Below are 27,972 nucleotides of genomic sequence, written 5' to 3'. Positions count from 1 at the left end.
GCTGAAACTTAAATAAGAACTGGAACCAAATCAGTACTTCTGATTTTAATTTATTGCAAAAGTCATATTCAACTAGTCCTAACTTGTTCTTGAAAAAGCTCATTTCATCCTTGAGCAAAGTCCTTGAATATTCTCTGAAAAAAATTCCCAATTTTGCACGCAAACCATGTAAATTTCAATAAGTATCAGTCTAAGGTATCTTATTTTCATTAGATAAATTTTTATTTCTGGTCATTTCTAGGTGACTATTTTTTAATAATGATTTGCTGGATCTGAAATTGCAATACAAAAAAAAAAAAAAAAGAAGACGAAGAAATACAGAGATATTACAGGTTTAAAAAGGATATAGACATTACAGGTTAAAACATTCTTATTCATATAATTATGCACAGAATTTTTAATACACAAAGTTCATCTGTTTTTCTCAGTCTTCTAAATTTACTTTTCTCTTTATATGATTGATGTATGAATTTGGAATTTCATATTTCCTAAAAGAGAATAATATTTTAAAATTTGTTTCATAAAAAAATTCTACAATCTTATCAAAATTTATAAGCATGCTGAACACAAATTGGTGTCTGCAACTAAGCTATTACTGAGAAATTTTGATCACCGTTTTACACCTTTATTTATTCTTACCACTATTTTATTTTCCATTAACATATGACAGTAAAACTTTAAATTTATGTAAAATGCATTACAATCTATCACCTAGTGACATTAACTCAATTTTGCTATTAAAAATAGTACAGATACAACCTTTGTGTTTGACACAGTAGTATAGTTTCATTAAACAGTATATTCATTTAAGTTAAAAATAAAAACAACTATATCTTTTAACTGATCAACTACATTGAAAGATTTTAAAAATCAGATTATGATTAGTTTCAGAGCCTGATTTATCATGAGGCCCGGTTTCGGGGGGCCAACAGAACATATAAAATATTATACCAAAATATGGCTTTAATATATGTATTATTGATGTTTAAAATGTATGCTTGTTTTTTAACTTCTCCCCTTTTTATTCGTGAGAAACTGTCCACTTGAACTCGTCAAGGCTGTGGTTAGTGCTTGCTGTTATGGAAAAATGTTTACATGACTAGAAGGTTTTCTAACCAGTCTTGCACTATTATTGAACTGAGCTTTGTTTTGGTTATAGTAAGCTTAAAATGCCTCATTCATAACATTAAATCATTTGTATAATACATAATACAAGCAAGTATAACACATAAAATGATTTTTCAGACTTTTCTAAAAAGATTGTAGTATTTTATTACTAAAGTATTTTAAGTATTTTATTTTATTACTAGTGGTACCCGCACGGCTTTGCCCGTAATAGAAAATTAAAAGGTCTTTTGGTTCGCCTGTATATTTACAAATAATGTATGGTGAATTTTCTCGCCAATTGGCTTGTACCCATGTTACGGTTCCTCATTATGATAACTTCGTATCTCGCCAATTGGCTTGTGCCCATGTTACGGTTCCACGTTATGATGATTTCGTAATTTACTTGTCCATCTTATGATAATTTTGTTCTTAAAATTGGAATAGAAAAAGAACCACATCAAATTTTTAAAAATCGCTTCAAGGTGCACACCCTCATTGCTACAAACTAACTTTGTGCCAAATTTCATGAAAATCGGCCAAACGGTCTAGGCGCTATGCGCGTCACAGAGATCCAGACATCCCCCGGACATCCAGACATAGAGACTTTCAGCTTTATTATTAGTAAAGATTGTTTACATTTTTTGAAGAAAGGATCCAATTAATGACTTAACTCTTTACTCTTCTCCAGCAATTATTTTCAAAACTGTTGTTGAACTGAAACAAATTCTTGTTTCAAAATGTAAACCTCTAACCAATTTATTTGTCATTGCATTCGAATTTCTGTTGACTTTATCCATTGTACCCAAAACCACTTCAGTTGAAAGTTTAGCTTGCTGACGCTTACAAAACATATTAGTAAATCGATCGTCAAAGACCGAAGTAGTGCCTGCAAGGCACAAAAATTTATTTTATAAAAAGCGTTATTAACCTGCACAACGAACTGATTAGTTAATGTAAATCAAACTGAATAAATATTATATTTGATTGAAAAGCGCTTATTTTTGCAAACTTATTAACCAGAAGACGTTTCTCTCAGTCGGCACTGTAGTTATCAAGGCACTCTATTGTTGTTTCATGCTGAAAAGGATTCAAAATTGTACTCTATTAATACTCCCGCCAAAATTTTATGTGCTCATATTGCCCAGAAATTCAATACATTGTTTGAGATCCATAAAAATGATCTTGGACAGTGTTGTTTACAACCCAAATCAATCACAAACTGACCAACTAATAAAATAAGTGTGAGTGACATTTTTACATCAAAATTATCGGAGTTGATTAACAGCCAGTAAGACTTCTTTCGCCTCCTTGAAATGAAATGCTGTCAATTAGAAACAGGAAGTGAATAGATTATCCTGGAAAATGGGATGGGTGATGCATCTACCCGGTGGCCATTCAGAAGAGTTGGGTAGCCATTGCTAGGGGTGTTTTTAACATTAAGTCTATGGGCTAAAACATCTGTGCAGCAAAAAAATTGGCCGTTAAGAGGGGTAGCTGCTCGAAGAGGTTTCACTGTAAAATATAATTGCATAAACAAGCTTTCTTAAATTTCTTGGTTAATGACTTTTATTTTTAAACTTTTTTTTTTTTTAAGGAGATTTATCTTACTTCAGTTCATTCAATTTTTCCATTTTTAGCGCTTTGAGCATTTCTGCCCGACGTTTTTCTTCTTGGTGCAGATGGATGCCTTCATTAAAAAATTCTTTCCTCTCATTGATTTTTTCTATCTCTTTCTTCCGTATCTGAGATTTGAGATCTTCTAAGTGTTTTAAGTTGTCTAATTTTTTCAAAAGCTTTTTCCTTTCTTCTGCTTTTGTTTCATCTTTAAGTTTTCTACATTAAAAAAAAGAATAAATAGTCAATTGTGATGAAAATATAATTTGAATATCATATATTTACTTGGTATAAATCAGTGGCGCAACCAAAGTGGGGGAACTTAATGAAAATTGGCCAACTGTGACATCTATCCTATAAAAAGGTGTGTTTCCCCAAATGTTTTCCCCAGAAACCAGAACTAACTAGAGAGCCAGGGTTTCTGCTACGGTCGCATTTTTTGCAGAATGCGAAAACACTATCACAATTTTGAAAAAAAAAAACAATGCATTTTTACTGAAATAAAAAACTCATTTTAAAAAAAAGAAAAAATGTATGATCCTAGAGAGAGGAAGCATGCATAGCCATAATCAACTTATTCTTTTTAAATCTTAGCTAAGATGATTAAACAACTATTAAGTTTAATAAGGCTTTGTCTTATTCGGCATTATGTCCCCCAATAACTGCTTTATTAGGAGGAGGGACTGCAACGTTCTAAAGACTAATCATGTTTTCTTTTTTTATATTGCGTTTAAAAAAATAGCTGCTGTACTTATTTCTTCAAAGATGTCACAGATAAAATATGAGTTTTATTTTCAACTGGAGACAAAACACACCGAGGCATATGTAAATATATGAGAACATTTTAGCATTTTGCTAAAATTTTCCCCTCAATTTTAGCTTTTATGCTAATGAACATTTGAACCCAGCCCAGAGCCTTATTTGCTTCTTTGGTGGATTGACAGCCTTAGACTTTTTTTATTATTTTATCCCTCTTCTAAAAGCTTTTCTCAGAGCATCTCAATTCTTGGAAATGGATTCCAGTTTTCACGCTGTTTCGATGACAACACAATCAGTTCATCTCAGCAAGGGTATATTCTCTTAGCCATAGATCCCCTTCTACAAGAACTTTTTCGAAGAACCCTAAAAAGAAGTTACTTTGCAACACATAATATAGTAAAAAGTACAGCAACTTTAACTGGAGAAAAGGTGTTAATACTAAAATGTGGCCCAGGGAGATCTTAATTATAAGCAAGCCTCTTTTCATTAGTTTAAACAAACTAGTCAGTGTGCCAGTACACATTATTATTGTTATGCCTTCATATGAAGTTGACAAAGAAATAATCATTAATAATTTGTTTTTGCTTGCATGGAACTAAAATGTAACAACTTTCAGAGATTTCAGCTACAAATCATGCCAAAACTCGATAAAATGTGTAATAAATCCCCCTTCTCCAGGGGCGGATCCAGAAATTTTTGCAAGGGAGGTCAAGTTTCAATGGCTTCAGCATGTTATACCTCCTATTTAAGTGTCAGTCAAGCAGGAGTGGCTATACCCCCAAGAATAATGGTGCACCCCCTCATATGAAACGGAGCACCCCTTCCCCAAATGAGATCAAAACCTTTTCAAATTGCACCCCTACCCCTTAAATTTGTCAATACCTGCACCATGGATCATACTGCTTCTTTTGAAAATGACCAAAAAACTCAAAATAGCAATAGCCCAGTAATCAAACTCAGCCAATCCATTGAACTATGACTCGCTTAGAAGAAACACCTAACAGAAGCAAGAAAGTTTTTTTAAAAAAAGTCAACATTGATTCATTCCTGTACTAATTTTTCGGATCTAAAAAATTGAAGTTTAACATCAATCATAGTAAAATTCTTATCACAGTGGGGTCAGATGACCCTTTGACCCTCCCCTGAATCCCCCCCCCCCCCCCCCAACCACCACCACCGACCTGAATCGTACAAGGAGTGGGTCTTGTTCTGGGTATTATTCTCTTAGCTATTTTAGTTTTTTTTTTTTTTTTTTTCACCTTCTTAAAATACTTTAATTTTAGTGTTTTTACCATTTACATTATTTTGAATAGAATAGCTAGAAATGAAATTTTACAAAGCATGAAAATCTTCTCCAAACAAGCAATCCTAGAATAGTATTAAACATACATTTTTATGCTGTGGAGTGGAGTGATAAAAACAAAGCTTTGATTATGCCTCCAAGTTAATTGCTTTGATTTTAAAATCTTCATAATTAAGTAAATCTTTTAAATTTAACTTTCTAACAATCAAACTGATAATGATCAATTATATTTTTGACTAATCAGGTGTAACAATTGTATGTGGTATATGGTATGTGGTAATTTTATGTGGTGTGCAATAGCAATCATAATTTCCATTTTAGATTCTTTTATTTTTTCTTCTTCTTCTTTTCATTTTTACTTACTGTAATAGCGCTTCCAGTTCTTTAATTTCTGCATCAGCTTTAATGCGTTTCAAGTACTGTTGCTGCTCAATTTGTTTTTCTCGAGATTTTTTCACACTTTCAAGCCTCTCTTTTTTTTTAATTGCATCTTCTTTCTCTTTTCTTCGATACTCTCTTTCTTTTTCCTCTTGAGCCCGACGAGCTCTTAAGGCATCCTACAGAAACCATAAATTTGATGAGACCTTACAAAGATAGTATATTTTGTGTAACTTAAATTACAATGTTGAACAAAAAAATGCATTGCCTGAGGAAAAGTAAGCAAATAATGTCTTTGACGTTTATGTTTTATTCAGGGATGGTATTGTTTTGATAAAATGTAGTTTTAGGATTAATTCAATTATGTTTTGTTATGATTCATAAAATATTTACTCTTAATTTCCAAAAATGAAAAAAAAAAGGTGAAAAATGCAATAAAGGGAGAGATGATGCAGAATTATTCAAGGTATCCCAAAACAGTTACCGCAAATTTGTTGAAATTTCAAATCGTAAAACGAACCCATCATTATTCATATTTCTCAAATGACTTATTCAAGAATAACGGGATTACAGGTAGCTAAATTTTTTTAACATTTTGTACTTCAATGGCCATGTAGGGAAGGCTAGACACTATGTTCTAGGAATAAATTAATTAACAGATTCATCTTTTCAAACAAATAAGGTTTAATTTCCTATTTTGGAAATACTTCAGATTTGGATGGGCTTAAATATCATGCTTTCATTTCCAAACGTACACTATTTTGTTCTTTATACCTATTGCTGCTTTAGTTTTATAAGTAAAAATGAAGCTGAATTTTTAATCAAGTTAAAGCGGTATGTTTTATTTCATGGAACTGAGAATAAAAAGAAAGGAAAATAGTTGTTGTTTCTCAATATTATTACAGACCCAGGCAACGCCGGGTATTTTTGCTAGTTTTTAGCCTACTTTCCCAGTAAAAGTCAGAAAAAGAAGAAAAAAGCATGAAAGAAGGCTTAATGCGTCTTAAAAATATCGCGAGAAACAAAAAAAAAAGTCAAATATAAATATTGAAAAATTGGAAAGTAGGGTATTGAGATGGGGGAAAATGTCTGTCGGTCTGTCTGTCCCTCCCCCCCCCCCCAAATAACTTTTGAATGAATAGTCCGATTCGAACAAACTTTTTTTTGTTTGAAAGATCTCGGTGAGGACACCTCATTCCCATATTTTACTTTTTGATTTGAACTATTTTTTGTTCAATTTTGAACAGTTCAAAAAAACTTAACATTAGCGCCTACGGGGAAGTTCAAGGCAATTCCGAACTGTGAGGCGAATTTGCTTCAAAACAAACTTTGTAGGAAAAAGCTTTTGATGAAAAACTTGTATATAAAATATCTTTTTGATTTGAACAATTTTCCGTTCAATTTTGAACAGTTCAAATCCCTTAACATTAGCGCCTACAGGGAAACTGAAAGTCAATGTAGATTCTGTATTTGAAGGCGGATTTACTTCAAACAAATTTTGTTGGAAATAGCTCTTGACGCCAAACTCCAGACTTCGACTCCGAGAATTTAGGGGCACTTGACTCCGACTCCTGTGCCCGACAATTAATCGGACACCGACTCCCCGACTTTGACTCTGACTTCGTAGCTTTGGCAAAAATTTATATACGGAGGACAAATGACCGACTCCGATTCTTAGATATTCGACTCCGACTCCTATACCCCAAAATGAGATTGACTCCGACTCCTCAGCTATGGTTTTGACTGTGAAATAATTATTGTTGATTTGACTTGTTTTATTTTTACGCTAAAGTTCAAATTTAGGTATTCAGTTTTCGGCGAATAAACTCGAGGTCATTTATGTTTCTACACAAAAATATGCGCAGACGATTTTTTTTTTTTTTTTGACAATGAAAATTATTTTTTTAAGTTGACATTTTATTGTTTTTATTTCTTTTGGTAAGTGCATTAATTCATTTAAAAAATTGTTTTTGGCAACAGGGGAAAAAGAAACGATTTTTTTTTTTTGATATGTATTTATTTTAATGAGCTTATTAATTTTATTTTATTTTTCGTTTTGAAAGCTGTTAAAGATTTTTTTAATGGAAAAAAGTGTATAAGCTGCTTTGTTTAAAAATTGCTGCTATTTTTTTTTTTTTTTTTTTGGATGAGTGAGGAATATTTTATTACTAAAAATCAGCTTAAAGTATTTAAAAAATATGTTTGAAAACATTTGCAATTTTAGCTATTTTTGAGAATATTGATCAGGTACTAGAAAGTAGTATGGGTATACAAGAAAGTAGGCTCGTCTAGTTCTAGACAGAACTTCTTGTTCATAAAATGTAACAATATCACATAACTTATGCTTACTTGTTCTGCTTGTAAACTAGAAGATTTCTGATAAAGTTCTCCCATCTTTGCCAGTTCAAGTTCTTTCTTTTTCTTTGCTTCTTTTTCCTTGGCATACTTTACTTCATCTTGCAACTATAACAAATGTATCAAATTTATGCTTATAGAAAAAAAAAAGAAAGCTATGCATTATGAACGCCTCAAACCTAATGCCACATTTTTTTTTTTTTTAACTTTAAATAATGAATTTAGCATAGTTTTCTAATTGCCAAACATTGAAACATTTAAATATCTTTGTAAGAACAGTCAAAACTTTGTACTAAAATATGAGTAGTAAAATGAGACAGCATAAATAAAACTGAAAAAAAGTGATAAAACGAGTTAACACCACTATTATTTGCTGAGTTTTAAACCCTTTTTATCACTTTTATTGTTCTATCAGGTCCATATTCAAGAGGTAGGTTTTTAGAGTTCAAACCCCTTCCAAAACTTTTCAAAATTATTTCAAAAAATGCTTTTTACTATTGCACCACAGTCTGGGAAGCCCGGATTTAAGACATTCCTTATGCGATTGTAGAATCTCAGAAAATTTTAGGAGAAAGAATGGGTTCAGTGACTATCCTCTGATAAATTTTCGAAACTAAAGTTTCAAAAAGCGCAATTTTAGACGAAATTTGATGATGTTAGGGGGAGGTTGTTTCGAAACAGCTCCATGGAATCATTGCAAAATTGAAGTTCTAAAATGCAATTTTAGAATACCTCTTTCAACAGAAAAATAAAGGAATAATATTAGGGATCTCCCTGGCTAAATCTTTACATTTTAGTTGTTTTGGACAAAATTACTGTGCCCCCTCCCCATCCACCGGCAAGCAGGCATAAACCAGATACATAGTAAGAGGTCAGTTGAAAAATCAACCATCCCCTCCTTGAAAACTTTCTGGATTCGCCTTTGGTTATGATGTACATGGGCAGTTCTCAAAAGGTGGGAACAAAAAAGTTAACTTTGAGCAATTTCAAAAATTTTCGAATTTGATATCAATTTTGCTTTTATTCTATAGTATGCATACCTAGAACACAATATATGAACATGAAAAGACAGCAGGTATTTGTAAAAATTATTAATTAGCAAATTAAATTAGCAGTCTGTAGGTAACAGATTTTGGACATTGTTGTCCTGTAGGTAACGGATTTTGGACATCATCATAATGTAAGTTTCACCATTTTTGACAACTGTTAATCTGATTTTTAACTTTTCCAATGAAAATTTTATTTACTACTTTTTGAATTTTGCAATTTAATGATAAAGAGGATAGTAATGAAGTACTTGAATGGCTATACATACTGCTCTTTACATATAATAAAGTTTTGAAATGATTTTGAAGAAGTTGATGAAAGGTAGAAAAAAGCTTCATGGAAATAATTATACAAACTTGTAGTTTGATTTTTTGGAACAAATAAGGAATAAAAATAGAGACAAATAAATACGACATATATATTTTTAAAGGAAAAATAAACAAAATATGCTTTAAGAAAGAATGTAAAAAGTGACATCAGTTTTAATAATGAATATATTTTCTAATGTCATAAGAATTAAAACGATGTCTAAAAAAAAATTATTGAAAAAAGAAATTCGTATTTCTATTTGGAGATCGTTAAATTATGTTTCAAAAAGAAAGAAGAGAAAAAAAAATTCTAAAATAATAAAAGCGGCGGGAAAAAAAAAAATTTGCTAGTGCAGGTGATAAAGTCGCCAAAACTGGTGCAGCTGACGATTAACTACATTTGTCAAACTGGAATCCCCCTCTGGTAACCTTTAGCTTATCGTATACTGTGTTGTCGCCAACGGAGGTTTGCTTGGCGATTTTCGCGCAAAATGGCTTTCGTTCGATCATAAACAGCCATGTTTCTACTGTAATTTATGTATTGCTCAATGTGTAACGTATTAATTGTGCAAAATACCTATGGATTAAAGAAGATAACATCATAATAATCTTTTTTATTGATGTTAGAAGACAGTGGATTATAAAAAAAATAATAAATAAACGGACAGAATTATCGGCGTCAAGATCGTAACGCCATTTGGACATCTCACATGTATGTTTAAGAAAATTTTTTTTTCTTCTAAGATACTGCATAAAAGCTTATGAAAACACTTTTAAACAATTAAAAACTGATTCTGAGGATCGATAAATACCTTTAAAACGAAAAACATCATATACTTAGTTCTCAAATAATAGCATTGTAAAGATCGTAACTTTTGGACATGCATCAAATTTCAAACTTACTTTTTTCTAAAATCGTTTACAAAGTAAATAATCTGTCTTTACTTTTGTTATTTGTGTAAAATATTAACAAAAAAATATTCAGTGTAAGATTCAGGCCTTTAATTTTTTTTTTTTTTGAAACGTATGGAAATAATTAAAAAAAATTTTTTTTTTAATGGTACATTTGCTCAGTTAACGTTTTGGCATGTCCAAAATTGTGCCATTTAGCAAAGAAAATATTTTTTAAGGGCATTTAAAGAGCTTTTTTTCCATAATTTATGTCAATTCTTGTCTCTATACAGCATTATAATTTACCACAAAAATTTTAGAGTTAATTAAAATGAAAGTTATTTGGTGTTGAAGCTTCAAAGTTGAAGTCTGTGTTTGCTCCCACCTTTTGAGAACTACCCACATATCAGATTTTTTCCTTCATGTAATAGAGACAACGTCTTTTACATTTGCTCATATTAATGCTCTTAAAGTATCCCTCCCCTCCCCTCCCCCCTCCAATTAAAGTAACCTATTTTTTCAAAAATCAATAGAAATTGGGAAGGAAATCCAATTTTATTGATCATACAGATTTCAAGAGAAATGTGTTTGGTAAATCCCTCCACGAAACAAAAGTCTGGTTACGGCCCTGTGTTGTATCCCTTTTAATAGACAAGATATAGATAAACACATGCTGCACAAAGAAAATAAAGGAGCAAAAAATGGAAGCTACTCAGAGGATTTCTGGTATAAGTAGAGAGAATATGCATAGTTTTAAGCTGTTCATAACTTACAGCTTTTAGCCTTTGAAACTCTGCAATCATTTTATCCTCCTTTTCAGCTTGTTCTTTTATGTTTTGCTTTCTCTTGAGTAGCTCTTTGTTATCTTTGGTCAGTTCTTCCTGAAATTTTTCAAACATGACTATGAAACATTTGAGTCATTTTATTATACTGATGCATTTTTAACACATTATTGATAGTAAACATTACAGAGTATGCAACAGAGAAACTTTGCAACTCTAATAAACATGCTTTGCTCACATCAGCATCAGCATTCACACAAAAAAAAGTTCAATGTTTTGTGCGGAGGTGAACTCCTTCATATTTCTGGAGTATTCTTTTTCATTTTGTAGGTAAAAATGACATTTGGTTGAAATTGTGCGTTCAGAGGCAGCAGGTTCTTGGCAAAAGTGGGGGGGGTTGAAAGAAATGTAAGGGTTAGTGGGTGTGCCCCCCTGAGACTGTTTTTTTTTTTTTTCTGTAGAGGCCACCTTAGACTTTTCCCTTCCATTTTAAAGTTACATTCTTATGATATAAGATGAGAAAAGTTCATTTATTTCGAATTTTTAGTTTTTACTTTTGTGAAATAAAACCAATTCACTCTATAAAAATCATTTTTCAATCGATTATTAATTTTAACTTTGAAAAGTGAGGGGCAAGGCCCCTATACTTTTTAAGGTGAGGCTGTAATTTTCCCTTTTGCCCCCTCCCCCCCCCCCTATGATCCAGCATTTACATGTTTATCTAACTCATAATGCAGTAGCATTAACAAAGCAATTTTAGCATGTTGGCTAATCAGTCGTGAACATGCGTTAGCAGCTGCAGGTGGTCACCCACAGCAATTGGAAGCGCATGCAGTGCTTTTGGTGCCAAAAGGTATATCACTGCACTGAAATTTTTCAGGGGTACCCACCTGGGTAAAAGGGGGTCATGGGGCAGACTGCGCCATTGAAATTTTTAGGGGGTGTTTTGAAGGGTATTTTTTTCTTTTTTGAGGGGGCACTCCTGAATTTATTGGCAATGCATGGTTATAAGGCAATTTCCCATCCAGCTATTGTGACGCAGCATATCATATTTGAAAACATATGAAGAAGTGAGAAGCAAAGGGATGTAAGTGGCAAAATTAAAAATTTGGAGATAACCAGTACACATGGTAGGTGAGCCTCTCCTCTGTCTTGGGGCAAGAGATGGTACTAGTAGCCTTGGTAAGTGCTGCTATACAGCATGATTTATAAAAAAAATTCAATGAAAGCCTACCTAAAATGTTATCTTTAAGCTCGTTTTACTCACAACTTGAAAATGTCCACTTACATCCCTTTGCTTCTCACTGCCTCATATGTCAATGACTCCGAAATGCTGAATTTGCTGCTAAAGTAAATGAATTTTGAAAACAGAAAGCTAACAGGAGATGAAATCAGGGGGTCTGGCCAGAGGATATTTGTGTCCGTTAATGGACCCTTCACAAAAATCCGATCAACCAAAACGGACCCTTCACAAAAATCCGATCAACCAAAACGGACCTTTCACAAAATCCTGATCAAACAAAACGGACCCTTCACAAAATTCTGATAAACAAGATCGGATCTTTCACAAATTGTTTATTGAAAGAGCAAATCTGAAAGTAAAATAACGCATATTTCTGTGTATAAACCGCTAATTTTTTGAACCTTTTTTTAAGTCAAATTAAAGGGATCAAATTATACAAAATCGGCTAATTTTGAAAAAAAAAAAATCGGCACTCTTGCGATGCTCTTTCAAGCGATAAATAATTGCTACTGCCAAATAAATATAATGGTTGTTTGTTTTATCACAGCTAATTAGCAGCGGTCCTGTTGTAAGCTTTTCTGAAATGGCATTGGTAAGCACTTTTCTCCCCTCTCGTGATTTAATAAATAATAATATATATCTGCGAAATGAACTTAGAACTGCAAAGGGATAGTAAGGGTGGGGGAAAAAATATGATCGCTTCAGATAGGGTTACCAACTTCAAAATTATCGCCACTTAGCGTCTGGCGTTTAACCTTTATAATGACTTGATTAGAAAATATTCTCATCATTTTACCAGCTTGTCAATATTTGCATTTTTACGGTGGGTGCGGTGCGATGTTTAATTGTTATTTTGGGAGAAAATTATATGGGTTTTGATTTTTCGATGCTAACAAGGATGATTAACTTTAAATAAACTCTTTTAATTACCGTTTCTTTTTTCTTTAGATGTCTACATTTTAAAATGCAATCTTTTAACATCCGATATGAGAATCATATTTTGTTCTTTTTTCAAGCTAACTTCGCTTTATTAGGATGCAAATAAATGAAAAGTCTTTTTATTTCTGTTAGAACTCTCATTTCAAGTTTTTAAAGCAAAATTCCATTTTCTGTTATTAAGTCAAAAATTAAAATGCTGAATAGATGGTTTATTTTATTTATTTATTAATTATTTTTTTGCTTCAACTGTGTCCGCAGATATTAATGAAATGTTTATCATAGGACTCTAAAATGCAATTTTAAAATAATTTTATCAAAAATATTTCTTTCACAAGCCGTTTTTATACTTTTGATGCCTTCACTTTGAGAATTGCGATCTCTTTGCATCCGCTACGGGAATCCGATTTTTAGAATTTTTGATGATTGTTACGCTTTGTTAAGAGGTAAACAATTAAAATATCTTTTTATTTTTGTTAAAATCACGGAATTTATAAGTTTTTAAACGAAATTCTGTGCTTTTTAAGTGTCTTGGTTCAAAAAGTTAAATGCTTGAACCCTATTCTGAATTTTATTTTATTAATTTATTTTTTGTTACAATTATTTCAACTACTGTACCGAAATATTTCTAGTATAATTTAACATAATGTAGAATGGTATATTAAATATTGATACTTGAGAGAGCGATGTCCCCCCCCCCCCCCCCCCCCGCCAAATATCAGACCACTCCAGAATGATTTTCTCGACATAGAAGAGGAAAACACTCAACTTTAAGTTTAATTGATGCAGTTTGTGCCATCTCTACATTCTAAAATTTCATTTTAACAAAAAAAAAAATTTTTTTTTTTGCGAAATTATTTGATTTTTTACAAAATTAATTCATTTTTCACAAAATTAATAAATTTTTCACAAAATTATTTGATTTTTCACAAAAAACGGACCTTGTGAAAAATCCTGGACAGGACACCTGGAAATACCAAGTGAACTTCATATTTCACAGGAAAGTGCACTCCACGGATTTTTCGTTACATAAAACTTTGTGCTTAATGCAACATGTTAACGGAATGCTTAGAGATAATTTACTGTGAATCAGTAATGACTTTCAAACATTGGAGGAGAAGGAGCAAAAAAATAGCTTTGTCATGGAATTTTTGTTTGAAAATTAAAATATTGCAAAGTTTTCTTCCTATCAAGCAGTTTAACCACTATAGACACTCCCGATTATCCGCGAGCAAATTATCCGCGAGTCAATCAACAGTCAGGAACATGTATTTTTGCAATAAAAAACAAATACCCAATGCTTGTTTTTTTTTTTTTTTTTTTTGAAAAGTGTAAATTGAAACTCAGTTGTTTTTGTTTTATTTATTTATTTATTGATTGTGCTTTCTTCATTGTACATACACTTGTTTTTTATGATGTTAAATTCTGTTGTGCAAAAAATACAAAACATTTTTACTGTAACTGTATGTGTTTTCACTGTTTCAAGAAAGTATTATGCATCAGTACAGCTATGTTCTTGAGGAGGAACAATTTTTACCTTATTTGTCCCTCATTTTAATGTTTTTGCAACTTAGCCGCGATTTTTATTATGCGTGGTACTTGCGCCACCCAATTCTGCGGATAATCGGGAGTTTACTATATTTGACTAATTATCATATTTTCATATTTAAAATTATAGAAAGCATGCACACATAAAAACTTTATAAAATGAAATAAATTGTAGTTATACAAAAAAAAAGGACTAACTATACCAAAAATTTTTGCTTCTTCAACCTCTTGAGTTTCATTTGTTGATAATCTCGTTCTTGGTCTTCCTTCATTTTCTTCAACAATATTTCACCTTCTTTGACTTTTCTTTCAGAATCAATAAGGTGACGTTCTTTGTTGTCTTGTATTTGTGCTTGTAACTCTGCAGCTGCTCTATCATGAAAAGAAATTTTCATTATTGAAAACAAATTGTTAATTGATTAAACATGTGAACTTAAATAAATCAATGAGAAAAACCATTGATTTATTTCTCTGCTTAAACAACATATCACTTTTCCGGATGATTAAGAGGTAAAGTGAATATGCCCGAATTACAAGCTATTTTTAAAGATTCAATGAAAATAATTAAAGCATATTAAACATACAAGTGCCCACAAAATAAGAGTGTCTTTCCCATGAAAAAAGACTTATAGTTAAAAAATTGAAGGCTTTTGCAGCAACAAAGAATAACTCCATTTTTTGGTCGTTTGGTTCAACAAGGAGTTATCTCCGGTTGATAATTCTCAAGTATTGGCTAGAATGAATTAGCTGCATCATTCACTTGAGGCAACATGGAGTTCCAGGAGACTTTCCAACAATAACAATCAAAAAACCGAGTTAACTCTTTGTTACAGCAAACCCTTCAATTCTAAAAAACATTTCATACTTTTAGTATTCCCAGAAATTATACTTGCTTCCCCAGGTGATGAACTATAGTTGACATTTAAAAGAGGCAACTGCTCGTGCAGTGCCAACTACTGGTAGTTTAACCTCAGTCTGAATTATATGTAATGTGTGAAAATTCCCGCAAAATTGAAAAGTACAGCAGCTGAGCTCCCATTTCAATTGAGCCTTACTCTCACTCATTCACACACACATAAAAATGTGGAAATTGAGCAAATAATGAAATACATGCATTCATGCATAAACTTCTTTTCTACTTTCATTATTTTTCAGAATTACAAATATAAGGTGGAAAAGGAAAAATGCACAGCACTTGAGTTACAGTTGCATTCTCTTGTACAATTCTTAAAACAAAAACTTGGAAAAAATATATCAGTAAGTTGTAAATACAGAAGCTAACTTCTTACTGAAAAGCAGCCTCTTTCCTTTTTTGCTGCATATCCCGTTCCTTTGAAACGCCTTGACTCCTTTCTTTCTCCATGATTGAATCTAAATTTGCTTCATGAATCAAATGTTCTTTCTTCATATTTTGCTTGTCTTTGACTTGGGCATCTCTGATTGCTTGCACTTTTGCAGATAGAATAAGCTGCAAAATAATACATTTAAAAATTCTGTTTTCAATTCCAATATTAATTAGTTAATTCCCATTAACATTCACAGGAGTTATGTCTCAGAAAAAAGATTTACAATTTGTGAGTGTTAGCACTTAACCATCAGGCTTTTTAACAACAAAATTTACCTGTATGTGCATTTTGTAGAACTTTTTGTTTACTTTGTAGAATTTATTTTATTTATTTACTTCTTAATTTATACCTAATCTTAAGGTAGATTTGTCACCACAATTTCACCTTTAAACAGGAGAGTACAGAAATTCGATAAAAACACATTTTTAATATTCACAAGCAATTGAAAAATTTAACTGTGAATTGTAACTTTTGTGATATTTTGCAGCTCACAAATAACCAAGCTTTGCAAATTTTTTGGGCTTATTGAAATGCAAGACACTTATACTTGATATTAGTATTTAATTTCTGTTGTTTGCAAAGACATTGTCTTCTAATTTTTTTTACTACATTCTTCAAATGTATTAATTTCAATTTTTTTTTTTTTTTTTTTTTTTTTTTGTAGATAGAATTAAAAAAAAATATGTTCAAAACTAAATTACTCTACAAATAAATGTCTACGTCATTTCTACTAGTAATGTAATATGCTGTTAAGTTTTAATCTTAAAACACGGCTCTACAAATACATTAAAACTTGAATAAAATACAAGATAAGCAAGCTCTTGGTTAAAAAATATCCAGTAGATGAACTTTTTCATGAACTAAAATGTTTTACTGGGAAAAAAATAGGTACTTTAATGATAATTTTTAAAAAAATATTCTTCATGCAACAAAGTGGTTATTTTCAGATTAAGAATTATTTCTTTTTGATTTGTATAATTTTTGAAAAAAAAAAAGTTAATTTCTACTCTATAAGTACTTTTTATTTACACATGTTCAATTTTTTACTATCCACCCTAAAACGGCATTCTAAAGTCGCACCCCCCCCCCCCCCCCCGACATGCCTAAAAAAATAATATTTAATTTTAAAAAAGATGAAGTTTCAGCAAAAAATAAATAAATAAATATGGTACATACTCGCGTATAACTGGAGAAATTTAGTACAAAAATTGAGGTTAAAAGTTAGGGGGTTAACTTATACATGAACAGAATTTTGGAAAATTTTCCCGAACAATTCTTGGAAAAAAACGAAAACGTGAGCATTTTCCCAATTTTAGACCTACCCTTTTACACAGACACTAAAGAATAAAGAAGTAAATACTTACAAATTCTGCTATAATTTTTTATGGTTTGACAGTAAAATAAAGACTAAATAATCACAGTAAAGGGCTGATTACGCGAAAAGTGGGAATCACTGTGCTCGCAAATTTTCCCGATAGTCGTGAATTAGTGTTCAGCTTTTTTAAATAATGTAATATGGCTACAGTGCAAAATTTTATTGATATTAATTCAAAATAAAAGCAATAAGTAAAAAAAATATTAACAGCAAAATCAAACCCTTTACAAAAATCGTGATCGCAGAAGTCAACACTTTTTGGGGAAAATAATAAAAATCAGATGTTTTTTAACATAAAAATGTTCACTGCATTTCATTTTCCTCTGCTTTATAACGTTTTTCTTCAAAATTAGCGGCAAAACATTCCAAATATTTTCAGAAAGTAGAGGTTTAACTTATATGAGGGTTTTTGTTTTTCTCCCGATTTTACTCCTAAAAGTTGGGAGATCGACTCATACTCGAGTATGTACGGTAAATAAATACTCAGAAGCTTGGTATGAAAAAAACATCCAATCAAGCCAATTTTTATTAAAACTGGAATGTTGTGAAGCAGTTCTGCATTCACCTCTCTACATGAATAGCAGCATTATTTTGAATTAATCTTTGATTAATTAAAACTTTCTAAAAAATAAAATAGCATTGTGTTACTTTCATTAATTTTTAATTAATGAAAGTAGTAAACATTTTCAATGAGGTATTTAAAACATGATTTGTATTTCAAATTAATAATTTAAAGTGCCAATAATATTTTTTGACCAAAGCATAACATGTGAAGGCTTTAAGGAGTTGTGATGAAACACTTTTTTAAATTCATTTCCCTTTAAAAAAAAGCAGTTTGTGAACAACATTTTGGTTTACTGCAAGCTTGAATGTAATTTTAAACTGCCAATGAAACAAATTAATCCATTTATATACTTTTGCTGCTAAGCAAATGATACATTGAAATAGAAGGGAAAAAAAAGCCGAAAATAATTGAAAAATGACAAGTCAGACAATATATACATACTAGCCGCCAGGTTGACTAATTAGCCGCCCTCGGCAGCCACCTCTACCCGTTTTTTCAGATTCTTACTAAGCCACTGACATGGTATCACATACCAGCAGTCTGTAACACTTATTTTGCATCCTTACTACCTAGCTAAAAAATGTAAGATCCACTTACATTCAAGCCGTAATCAAAGGCAAAATTTTAAATTAACTGCACTTCATTACTTGTTTTGAATCTAGAACAGCATGTAATATCTCCCCTTGCATGCCCTGGTAACATATATTACTGTTGTTTTAAATGAAGCAACTTGTTGACAATTTCTAAAAACACCTTATTGATTTCTTTAATTTCTTCATTTTGTTCTCTGATAGCTTCATTGGCCTTTTCTCTAAAATATTCCATCTTTTGTTTCGCTTCTTCTTCCAGCTCAGTAAGTTTCTCATTCTTCTTACGAACCAAATCCCAAGCTTCAAATTCAGCTCTCCTAGCTTCTTGTTCTTTCTAAAAGGGAAAGAAATTTTTATAGCTGATTTCTAAGTAAGCCTAAGGTGGAAAATTTTGCTTTTTATGCATTTTTATACATGTCTTACTCATGAAAACAAAATATTAGAAATCGTTTACTCTCTATAATGACATATTTTTTGAATTATTACAGAACATTTGTTTTATTCCATCTCTTGGAAATGAAAATTTCAAGTGTAGTAGTAAATTAGTTTAATCTAGGTCAATTCTACCCTTGCCATTACAATATATGAATATAGTAAAATAAAAAGTCAGCATTTCTGAATAAACTTGATTTTTTATTTTTGGAAGCACTCCTTTTTTAGAAAGACAAGATAGGTTCAAAGACAAGATAGGTTTGTTTTTCAAGGAAAAGGGAGATATGGCAGATTTCAGGTCAGCCAATAGATAGCATTTAGATGAATTCAAGACTGCATATTTTTTATGCTTGCCTCAACGAAAATCTTCCCATACTTGAATGCACTCAAATAACTATATTCAAAAAAGAATTCAAAGTCCAACAATCTATCAACAGCAGAAGTTACATACAAAGAACTTTTCATTTGAAATGAACAGTTAAGGGAGAAGCAATGGGATACACAGAAAACTAAAAACTATGCCCCCCCCCCCCTCCTTCCCGATTGTCGTGCCACTACCCCCTATCAATAATAAACTTAAATTTATGCAAGAATTAGAATGCTTGAAATAGTTGGGTATTTTAGACAAGAAAATAATTTAATTGGGAAAGACAAAAAAAGTATACCATAACTACTTTAAGATTGTAATTATTATTAACCTTTTAGAAATATTTCTAACTAATGTTTTAGTTTACACCGTTTTTATTATTATGGATTAGATATGGCAGATTTCAGGTCAGCCAATAGATAGCATTTAGATGAATTCAAGACTGCATATTTTTTATGCTTGCCTCAACGAAAATCTTCCCGTACTTGAATACACTCAAATAACTATATTCAAAAAAGAATTCAAAGTCCAACAATCTATCAACAGCAGAAGTTACATACAAAGAACTTTTCATTTGAAATGAACAGTTAAGGGAGAAGCAATGGGATACACAGAAAACTAAAAACTATGCCCCCCCCCCCTCCTTCCTGATTGTCGTGCCACTACCCCCTATCAATAATAAACTTAAATTTATGCAAGAATTAGAATGCTTGAAATAGTTGGGTATTTTAGACAAGAAAATAATTTAATTGGGAAAAACAAAAAAAGTATACCATAACTACTTTAAGATTGTAATAATTATTAACCTTTTAGAAATATTTCTAACTAATGTTTTAGTTTACACCGGTTTTATTATTATTTTATTTTATTTAAAACGATAAACAATGAATGTATTATTTAAATATGAAAGGGAACTATTATAACAAGACTGTGACAAATTTGTTTGCAAAAGCATTTATAACTAACAAGAAACAAAAACTACAAAAGCATGAAAAGTCGAAAAAACACCAAAAGGCCTGCTTCCTCTCACATTCTAAGCGCAATGCAATCCTAACAAAATGAGTTTACCCAATTTTAGAAGACATCAAAGGACAGAAAATTCCATAGTGAAATTCATATAGTTCCTAGAAAGTTTTGTGTGTGTGCGTGTATGTGGAAAATGTCAGGGAAACAAAACTTAATCAAAGATTTAATTAACATTTTTTAAACTAAACCATTCTAGCAAGAAACTAACAAACAGTTTAAACTATTTTTTGAAAAATTTTCTTTTATAAAACTCACTGTTGGAACAACATAATTTTTGTCTTGTCATAAAAGGTTTTGCTTCATAATATCATTTGGAAACAATGTCTATTCAAAAGGTCAACACTGGGGGGGGAGGGGGGGGGGGCAATTTTCATCCTAGTCTTCCATCATATTTAAACATTTTTGATAGAACTATAAGTGCCTTTTACAGCCCATGAATTAGATTAATTTTCTTGGTCATCTTGGTTAATTACACAATAATTAGTTTCTTGAATAGCAAAATTTATTAACTAAAAATTACAATAAATTCGTTAGTCTGACAAAAGTTATTTTAGTAAACTAAAAACAAGGTGGTGTGGATGTAATTCTAATCTTGCAGTAAACATTACCAAAAGCTTATCTCTCAATTTTGCTTTTTCTTCTCTTCTAGCTTCCTCAGACTCTTTAATATTCTCAGAAGCAGATTTTAGCAACTTTTCTAATTTATCTTCTGTTATTAATCCTTTTAACTGCTGAGGACCTCTTTTGGATACACTGGATGTATAAATAAAATAAATGAAATTTAGTAATCCAACAGTCAGAGAATTTTCAATTCATTGATAAATTTCAATACAAATCATTGTTATTTTACTCATTCTTTTCATTTTTTGCATTTCATAACTGTATTAATTATGACTAATCATGTTATTTTTTTTGGATTATTTATAAATTTTTTTGAATATTGTATCACTAAAAGAGCTTCAAATAAATTGTAGGACAAAACTTAGGCATGCAACAAAAGCAAAAATTTAATTTCTGAATAAGAAAAGTTAATGTAACAGGACAAATGTGTTAACTATTCCATACTAGCTGCCTCGCCCAGCTTTGCACAGTCTAGCTCAAAAATAAAAGAAAAGAAATTACTTTTAAAACTGTCTTAATGGTTCCCTCTTCGCCAGTAAATTTATAACATCATTATTGACACAAACTTGAAGATTCTTTTGTTTTAGGAACCCATTTGAGTTCATACTTTTTTCAATATTTTTAGTAATTGGGAGAATATTATTGTGCATCATATGAGAAATTTTTTTGAGATCAAAACTTCATTCACATTTTTAAATTTTTAACTGTTGTGTATACATTTAAACTTAACTTTTTCCCAAGAAAAAAGGAGAAATTCATAATTCATTTTTACAAAAAATAAAGAAACTACTGTAATTCTTAGTTCTGTGATTGGTTAGACCTACAGTGCCTAGAAAGAGTAGTGTGCCGACCGTCACTGTTTTCAGCGCAATTCTTGAGGACAAAATTTAGGAATTCCGCTAGAGAGCAGTGCGGTTAGGGAGCACACTACTTTCGATGGAGTTTATATTACTTGATACGGGATTTAGTTATAATTCGGTTATGCATTAATGTTGTTTTTCTACATTTTGTAAAAGAATTATGAAAGAGTTTAAAAATATTTTAATGGAGACATCAAAATCAAATATTGAGAGAAAAAAACTACATCTTGTTTTATACCAGCATGCAAAAGTGGTTACAAATCAGGCAAAGAAAACGTTTCGCTTTTCAAACCGAAGATGAGGAGAAACTTAAGCAGTGGCGTACATCATATTAGCATGAGTGACACCCGGAGCGCCAATTTGTTGTGTCACCCCCCCCTCCCTCCCTCGACAAACGAAAAAGAATTTTTTAATATTCTTTGTAAGCATGAAATTCATACAATTTTCAGTCCAAGTGCTGACAATATGAACCTAATCCTAAGTATAGTATTCACCCCATGATGTGGTTTGGAAGAACCTGGGTGTCACCCCCCCCCCCAGACGGGTGACACCCAGGCCGGACCACCCCAACCCCCCGCTCTAGTAACGCCACTGATTTAAAAAATGGAACTCTTTGATTTTCTCTAAAAATTTCAATAGTGTTGTCTGTGCCATAACCCCCTCCTCGGCACCCCTGCGCAGCTAAGAGTAAATTGCTCAAATCGTGGTTTATCGAGATGACCGATAGCTTTTATTGCAGATCTTAAAATTCAGATTTAGTTCTAGGTGTCCCCCCCCCCACCCAAGAACGACACAGCACTCCCCCCTTCCTCCAAATTTTACGAAGCCCCATCGCACACAAAAGAGTTCCCCAATGACACTTTAATATTTTTAAACACCACTAAAAGTTTTGATGGTTTATTCTGCACCCTGACCACGCCACCTCTCTCCCCCCCCCCCCCCCCACCCCCACCCTTTGCATCCAAGTTTTAGCCTTAGCTGGAGTTATTAAAATTATGCACTGGAAAATCTACTTTCCCAGATGGCCGATAGATTTTGAAAAATGCAGATGGTTTAGGTATGGATGCCCCCTCCACTCCCCAAGAGCAAACGCGCAACCCATCCACATCCCCAAATTTTATGAAGCGCCCCACCACTCAGAAATGCTATCCTCCCCAAAATGAGACTTATCTTTTTATAGCACCCTTTGTAGAGCCTTACCCGCCCCCGTCCCCACTCCCCTTGTCCCGCTTTAGTAAAATAATTAGAATTAAATTACTGAAATATTTACCTACCGAGATGGCCGACTGATTTTCTAAAAAACAGAAACAAATATTGTCACCTAAGAGCAACAGCAGGATATCTTAGTGTTATTTCTGGGATTATATGTCTTAGTGTTGCTCTGAGGCGACGATTTGCTGATAGTTAATCTATGAACGATTCCTAAGAGTGTTGATGCAAAGTACCCCCCCCCCCCCCATTTTACTCGGCATCCGCCCAGTAGTGCTATTTCCCGATAATGAGACTAAAATCATTTTGAAACATCTTATACAATCAAAAAACGGAGGGTATGTACCTATGTATCTATGTCCAAGCTTCTCCCGAACGACAGTCAATTGACCATCGAACCAGGTATTGATGGATTTGTAATTTTCCCATCTTTATGTTTGGCTATTTAACATACTCCTCCTATAATAATTAGCAGAGATATCAATTAAAAACTATTAATTATGACACTTAGATTTTGACATAAAATCTATTTTTTCAAAGGCTTTACTTCACTCAAATTATTATTCAGTGCTTCATCTCAAATTTCTGCAAAAATGCTTTTATTAAAATTTATCGTGTGAAGAAAATCATTGAGACGAAAGATGTTGCCATTTTTTGTCTCGAATATGAGCAAATAAAATTCTAGGTTTTGTTTTAAAGGCTTCTCCTGTAATCGGGGGATTTAAAATGTTTACTTGTTGGTTCTTTTTCCGCAATCTGTCGCAAAATTTTACTGGTTTTTTTTCATACCTGCGTGTTGAACACCCGTCATTTTTATTTTCGAGGTGGAACCTGCAAAGCTTGGCTATGCAGCTAGTCTTCTCTAAAAATTCAATAGTGTAGTCTCCGCCATGACCCATCGCCCCCCCCCCTAACGCCTGGCACCCTTGCTTTAGCTTAAATTATTAAGAAAAATTACTGAAATGTTTTATTAACAAAATGACCACAGGCTGTTCTATGCAAAGACTTTAGTTAGGAACGCTCATCCTAAGGGCAATAGCATCCCCTCTCACTATTTTAGAGCCCTCCCCCCATTCCAAGAAAATCATCCCCCTACAATTGAGACTGAAATTCTTTTTAAATGTCTTATTTTGAAATTTTTGCTTGCGTAGTCTCCATCATGAGCCCTCCTCCCACTTCCTCTTCCCCCGACGGCACCCCTGCTTTAGCTATTATCATTTGAATAAATTACCGGAATATTTATTTACCAAGTAGAATGCAGTAATTTTAACAAGAGGTACCCACCCCCATAAGTCATGCTTACAGGGGACAAGTCTTATTGAGAAACGTAGCATGCTCCCCGGGTGCAGTGCCATGTAGATGTTCCACAGATCTGACCTCACTTTTCGTTCGTCGATTAGCACGCTACTTTTTCTAAGCACAAAGAGAATAGTTAACAACTTACACCACCTGAAGTCAAAGAGATATCTTCTTGAATGTTCAAATAAAAAACCTCCAGCCCTGCTGTACACGAATACACAATAGATCTTTCCAATCATAAAAAAATTGAAGTACTTACAGCAATTTTCGAGCAAGATCTTGAGAAATGAAATGTATTTCCTCTCTGCGTTCACGAGCCACATCTATTGTTTGCAAAGAAGGGCATTTGTGAGCAGGATACTGAAATGATACTGCGAATTTTAATCAAACAGCATGTAATAAAAGTACAGTGAAACTTCTCTGGAGCGACCACTCTCCATTCCTAAAAAAAGCGGTCGTTAATGGAGGTTGGTCGCTCTTAGAGGTCATTTTTGAACATGCAAATACAGCACCAATAGCTGTTATTTATCTTCTTCCTGCAGTGCATTAATCGAGAACCTTGTGATAAGAATGCATTTAAATAAAGAAACTTTTTTTCTTCATTTTTTTATATAAAATACACATTTTACATTAATTTCCTTTCTGATCTTCCTTTCTTGTGTAAGTTGATAACTTCTACACGTTTCTCGGGCGTGAGATAACTTGCTTTTTCAGAATTTTGACTGCAATATATGGTGATGAAATGCAGAATGGAACTTCACTGAAACCAATTCTTGAACTATTCAAATGTGCTAAAAATAAATTTTGTCCACTGTAATAACTAGGAATGCTCAGTTCTAACCCCCTCTCGCTTGAGCAACCAAAAAAATCCAAGTAACATCCTTTTAAAGAAGTTAATATTCTTATCAACCGCCCTCAATGACAGGCTTGATTTGTCTCGAGATGTGCATGTGCCACCTTAGCTTCCCAAGGGTCTGAAAAACAACACTCTCCTCTTCGTGACATTTTTGAGGTTCCAAATAGAGAGGGAAGAAAGGAACATGTTTCGACCCACAGGAAAACTTATTTTAATCCCTTATTCTGCTTTCCTTCCACCTCTGTTAATATGAAGGAAACTGATCCATGTACAAACTATAAATGTTCTTTTGCTTTTCTCTTGTTGTCATTCTCTTTTTGAGTTTTCTCCAACAAAAATTCCTATATTTGTTAATGTTGAGGTTCACAATTTGTTGGTTCATGTGAGAGATTTCAATGGTCTTACCCAGAGGTGTATTTTAACATAAGTCATATACGGGGAAAAATCGGTGCCTCAGAAAAGTGGTCGTTAATGGAAGTGCTCGCTATATAGAGGTGGTCGCTCATAGAAGTTTCACTGTATTCCCATTGTTATTATATTATAGAAAGTAAAATTTATGAAAAAATTATGTTAATTAGATGGATACACAAGTCGATGATGTTGCTTAGAATAAATCTTTACCAAGGACTTGAAAAAAAAAACATTTAAAATACTACCAAGAAAAAGTAAAACAATTTTTAAGATTACAACATATGCATTATCACGAGAGACACTCAATCATTTAAGCACTGTGAAATATAAAATAAAATCTAAAAAAATATCTAAAAATTATTCTACCAGTTTTTTGCTTATTGGAGATACTTTTCTCATATTTTCCTTCAAAACATTCATTTCAGTAGATTTCTGGGACATATCTGTCAACAAAAAAAAAACATGTTAAAGAAAAAAAAGATCCATCTGTCTTAAATAATAAAGATTGAAAAAGGTAACACAAAATGAAAAATATGTAACCATTACAAATAAAACATATATGCATGTTCAACTCTAAACGGATATAATGCAATCACTGTCCACCAAAAGTTAAGGAGGGAAATTTTTAAAAGGCAGCAAAATTTGCCCATTTCTCTATTCTACCAGACAATTTTGTATTTTTTATACTATTTTCTTTTACGAGTTAAAGTTGTTTTAAAAAGTTGAATTCGAAATGCTGATCATTGCAGAAAGGATAGGATTACCATAATTTATAGAGATGAACCGAATATCAGAATTTGAGAACCATCAGATGTGTGAGAAATAAATACCTTTCTGTGGAAAGGTAAATGGTGATCAACAACGATTTGACGCACTGCTAATTTTGTGCGTCAAAACATTGTTAATCACCATTTAACAAAAGTGTAGTTTAATTTTTTTAATGCCAAATAAAAAAGGAAAATGTTCATCTATTTTATGGATTTTCTGTCAGTTTGACACTATAAATTTATCTACATTAAGTAGATAACTATCAATTTAAAATATAAAATAAAATAAATCATTTCTAAAACAAAAACAAATTAATACAGTAAATGTCTAATTTGGTTTCGGTTTCCCCTACAGTTCTGCATAAAAGGAAAAACTCATCTCTTTTCTGATGTATGATTTGATAACTGATAATAATGGTACAGTCAACTCTTAATGATCTGAAGTCCTAAGGGTCTGGCTAAAGTCTTTCAATTTATGGTAGTTTCAGTTATGGGAAGTTTCCCGTCTTCTTAAGAGTTAAGGACCCAATGAAAACCTCAAGGTAAAAGAATATTTGGAGTTATAAGGCTTTGAGTTATCACAAGTTAATTTTTATATGTTGTGTTTCAATAATCTTGCATACAAATAAAACCCAAGTTGCTAAAAATATCACTGTAAATTACAATTTATTCAAATATATCAACACTTCTTTGAGGTAATTAAGATCATGAAGTTCTTACAGACTAATAGTCTGTTGACTAGTTTGCAGTATGGTTTCAGGAAAGGTAAATCCTGTACTACTAATTTATTGCATTTCTATGACAAGGTTACCTCAGCTTTAGATAACAAAAAATGTGTAGATGTTGTTTATATTGATTTTTAAAAAGCATTGGCTTGTGCCCATGTTACGGTTCCACGTTATGATAATTTCGTAATTTACTCGTCCATCTTATGATATTTTTTTTCTTAAAATTGGAATAGAAAAAGAACCACATCGAATTTTCAAAAAATCGCTTCGAGGTGCACACCCCCATGCTACATACTAACTTTGTGACAAATTTCATGAAAATCGGCGGAACGGTTTAGGCGCTATGCGCATCACAGACATCCAGACATCCTCCGGACAGAGAGACTTTCAGCTTTATTATTAGTAACTAGTGGCACCCGCACGGCTTCGCCCGTAATAGAAAAATTAAAGGTCTTTTGGTTCGCTTGTATATTTACAAATAATGTATGGTGAATTTTCTCGCCAATTGGCTTGTACCGACGTTACAGTTCCACGTTATGATAATTTCGTATCTCGCCAATTGGCTTGTGCCCATGTTACGATTCCACGTTATGATAATTTCGTAATTTATGATAGTTTTTTTTTTCTTAAAATTTGAATAAAAAAAGAACCACATCGAATTTTCGAAAAATCGCTTTGAGGTGCACACCCCCATGCTACATACGAACTTTGTGCCAAATTTCATGAAAATCGGCCGAACGGTTTAGGCGCTATGCGCGTCACAGACATCCTACAGACATCCAGACATCCTCCGGACAGAGAGACTTTCTGCTTTATTATTAGTAAAGAAGATAAAGATTAAATGAAATGCTTTTAAAATAAATAAAATGCCTGGCCTATTCATGAAAAATGTCATGTAACCTCCTTAAATCGAATCAAATTTATAAAATGTGAAATAAATAACAACAAAGCTAATCAAAGTTTTCATGAAATACTATATTCAAGCGTAATTATGCACAACAAATAAACAACAATTATGCTTACTGAGTCAGCAATTCTGCTTTTCAAGAATCTAGAACTAACAGCAATAATTTCCGTTTTTAAAAATCCCGCATAGAAGCACTAAAAATATGGCGCAGAATTTCAAAATCAAATTTGCAATGAGGCAAAACAAAACGAGTTTCCAAATTGTTGATACATTTTTTTGGCATTAAATGAAAATAGAAATTGAATATTGTATTACAAAACAACATTTAACTTCTCTCTTGTA

General features: G+C 32.2%; 1 protein-coding gene across 1 annotated transcript; it reads right to left on the bottom strand.

Moving 5' to 3' along the window:
* Window positions 1–242: 242 nt before the first annotated feature.
* LOC129220446 (cilia- and flagella-associated protein 45-like) lies at window positions 243–27,972 on the bottom strand. The gene is made up of 12 exons (XM_054854866.1): window positions 27,747–27,972; window positions 25,595–25,671; window positions 24,221–24,321; window positions 20,581–20,725; window positions 18,311–18,481; window positions 15,561–15,739; window positions 14,475–14,643; window positions 10,536–10,643; window positions 7,511–7,624; window positions 5,147–5,340; window positions 2,716–2,940; window positions 243–488 (listed from the first exon to the last, which is right to left on the bottom strand). The coding sequence occupies exons 2-12, from the start codon at window positions 25,667–25,669 to the stop codon at window positions 425–427; spliced, it is 1,545 nt and encodes a 514-aa protein (XP_054710841.1). The 5' UTR covers window positions 25,670–25,671; window positions 27,747–27,972; the 3' UTR covers window positions 243–424.

Source organism: Uloborus diversus, chromosome 4 (genome assembly GCF_026930045.1).
Source record: "Uloborus diversus isolate 005 chromosome 4, Udiv.v.3.1, whole genome shotgun sequence".
In the NCBI taxonomy this organism is placed as follows: domain Eukaryota; kingdom Metazoa; phylum Arthropoda; class Arachnida; order Araneae; family Uloboridae; genus Uloborus; species Uloborus diversus.
Note: the sequence above shows the minus strand (reverse complement) of the source record. Positions and strands in the feature narration are given on the sequence as shown.

What these genes read in the sequence shown, in the direction of transcription:
- LOC129220446 (XM_054854866.1), bottom strand. Translation starts at nt 25,669, where the DNA reads ATGTCCCAGAAATCTACTGAAATGAATGTTTTGAAGGAAAATATGAGA. An exon ending in CTCCAATAAGCAAAAAACTG is followed by an intron (nt 24,322 to 25,594) that starts GTAGAATAATTT and finishes GTATCATTTCAG; the next exon opens with TATCCTGCTCACAAATGCCC. An exon ending in GAAAAATTGAATGAACTGAA is followed by an intron (nt 489 to 2,715) that starts GTAAGATAAATC and finishes ATTCTCTTTTAG; the next exon opens with GAAATATGAAATTCCAAATT.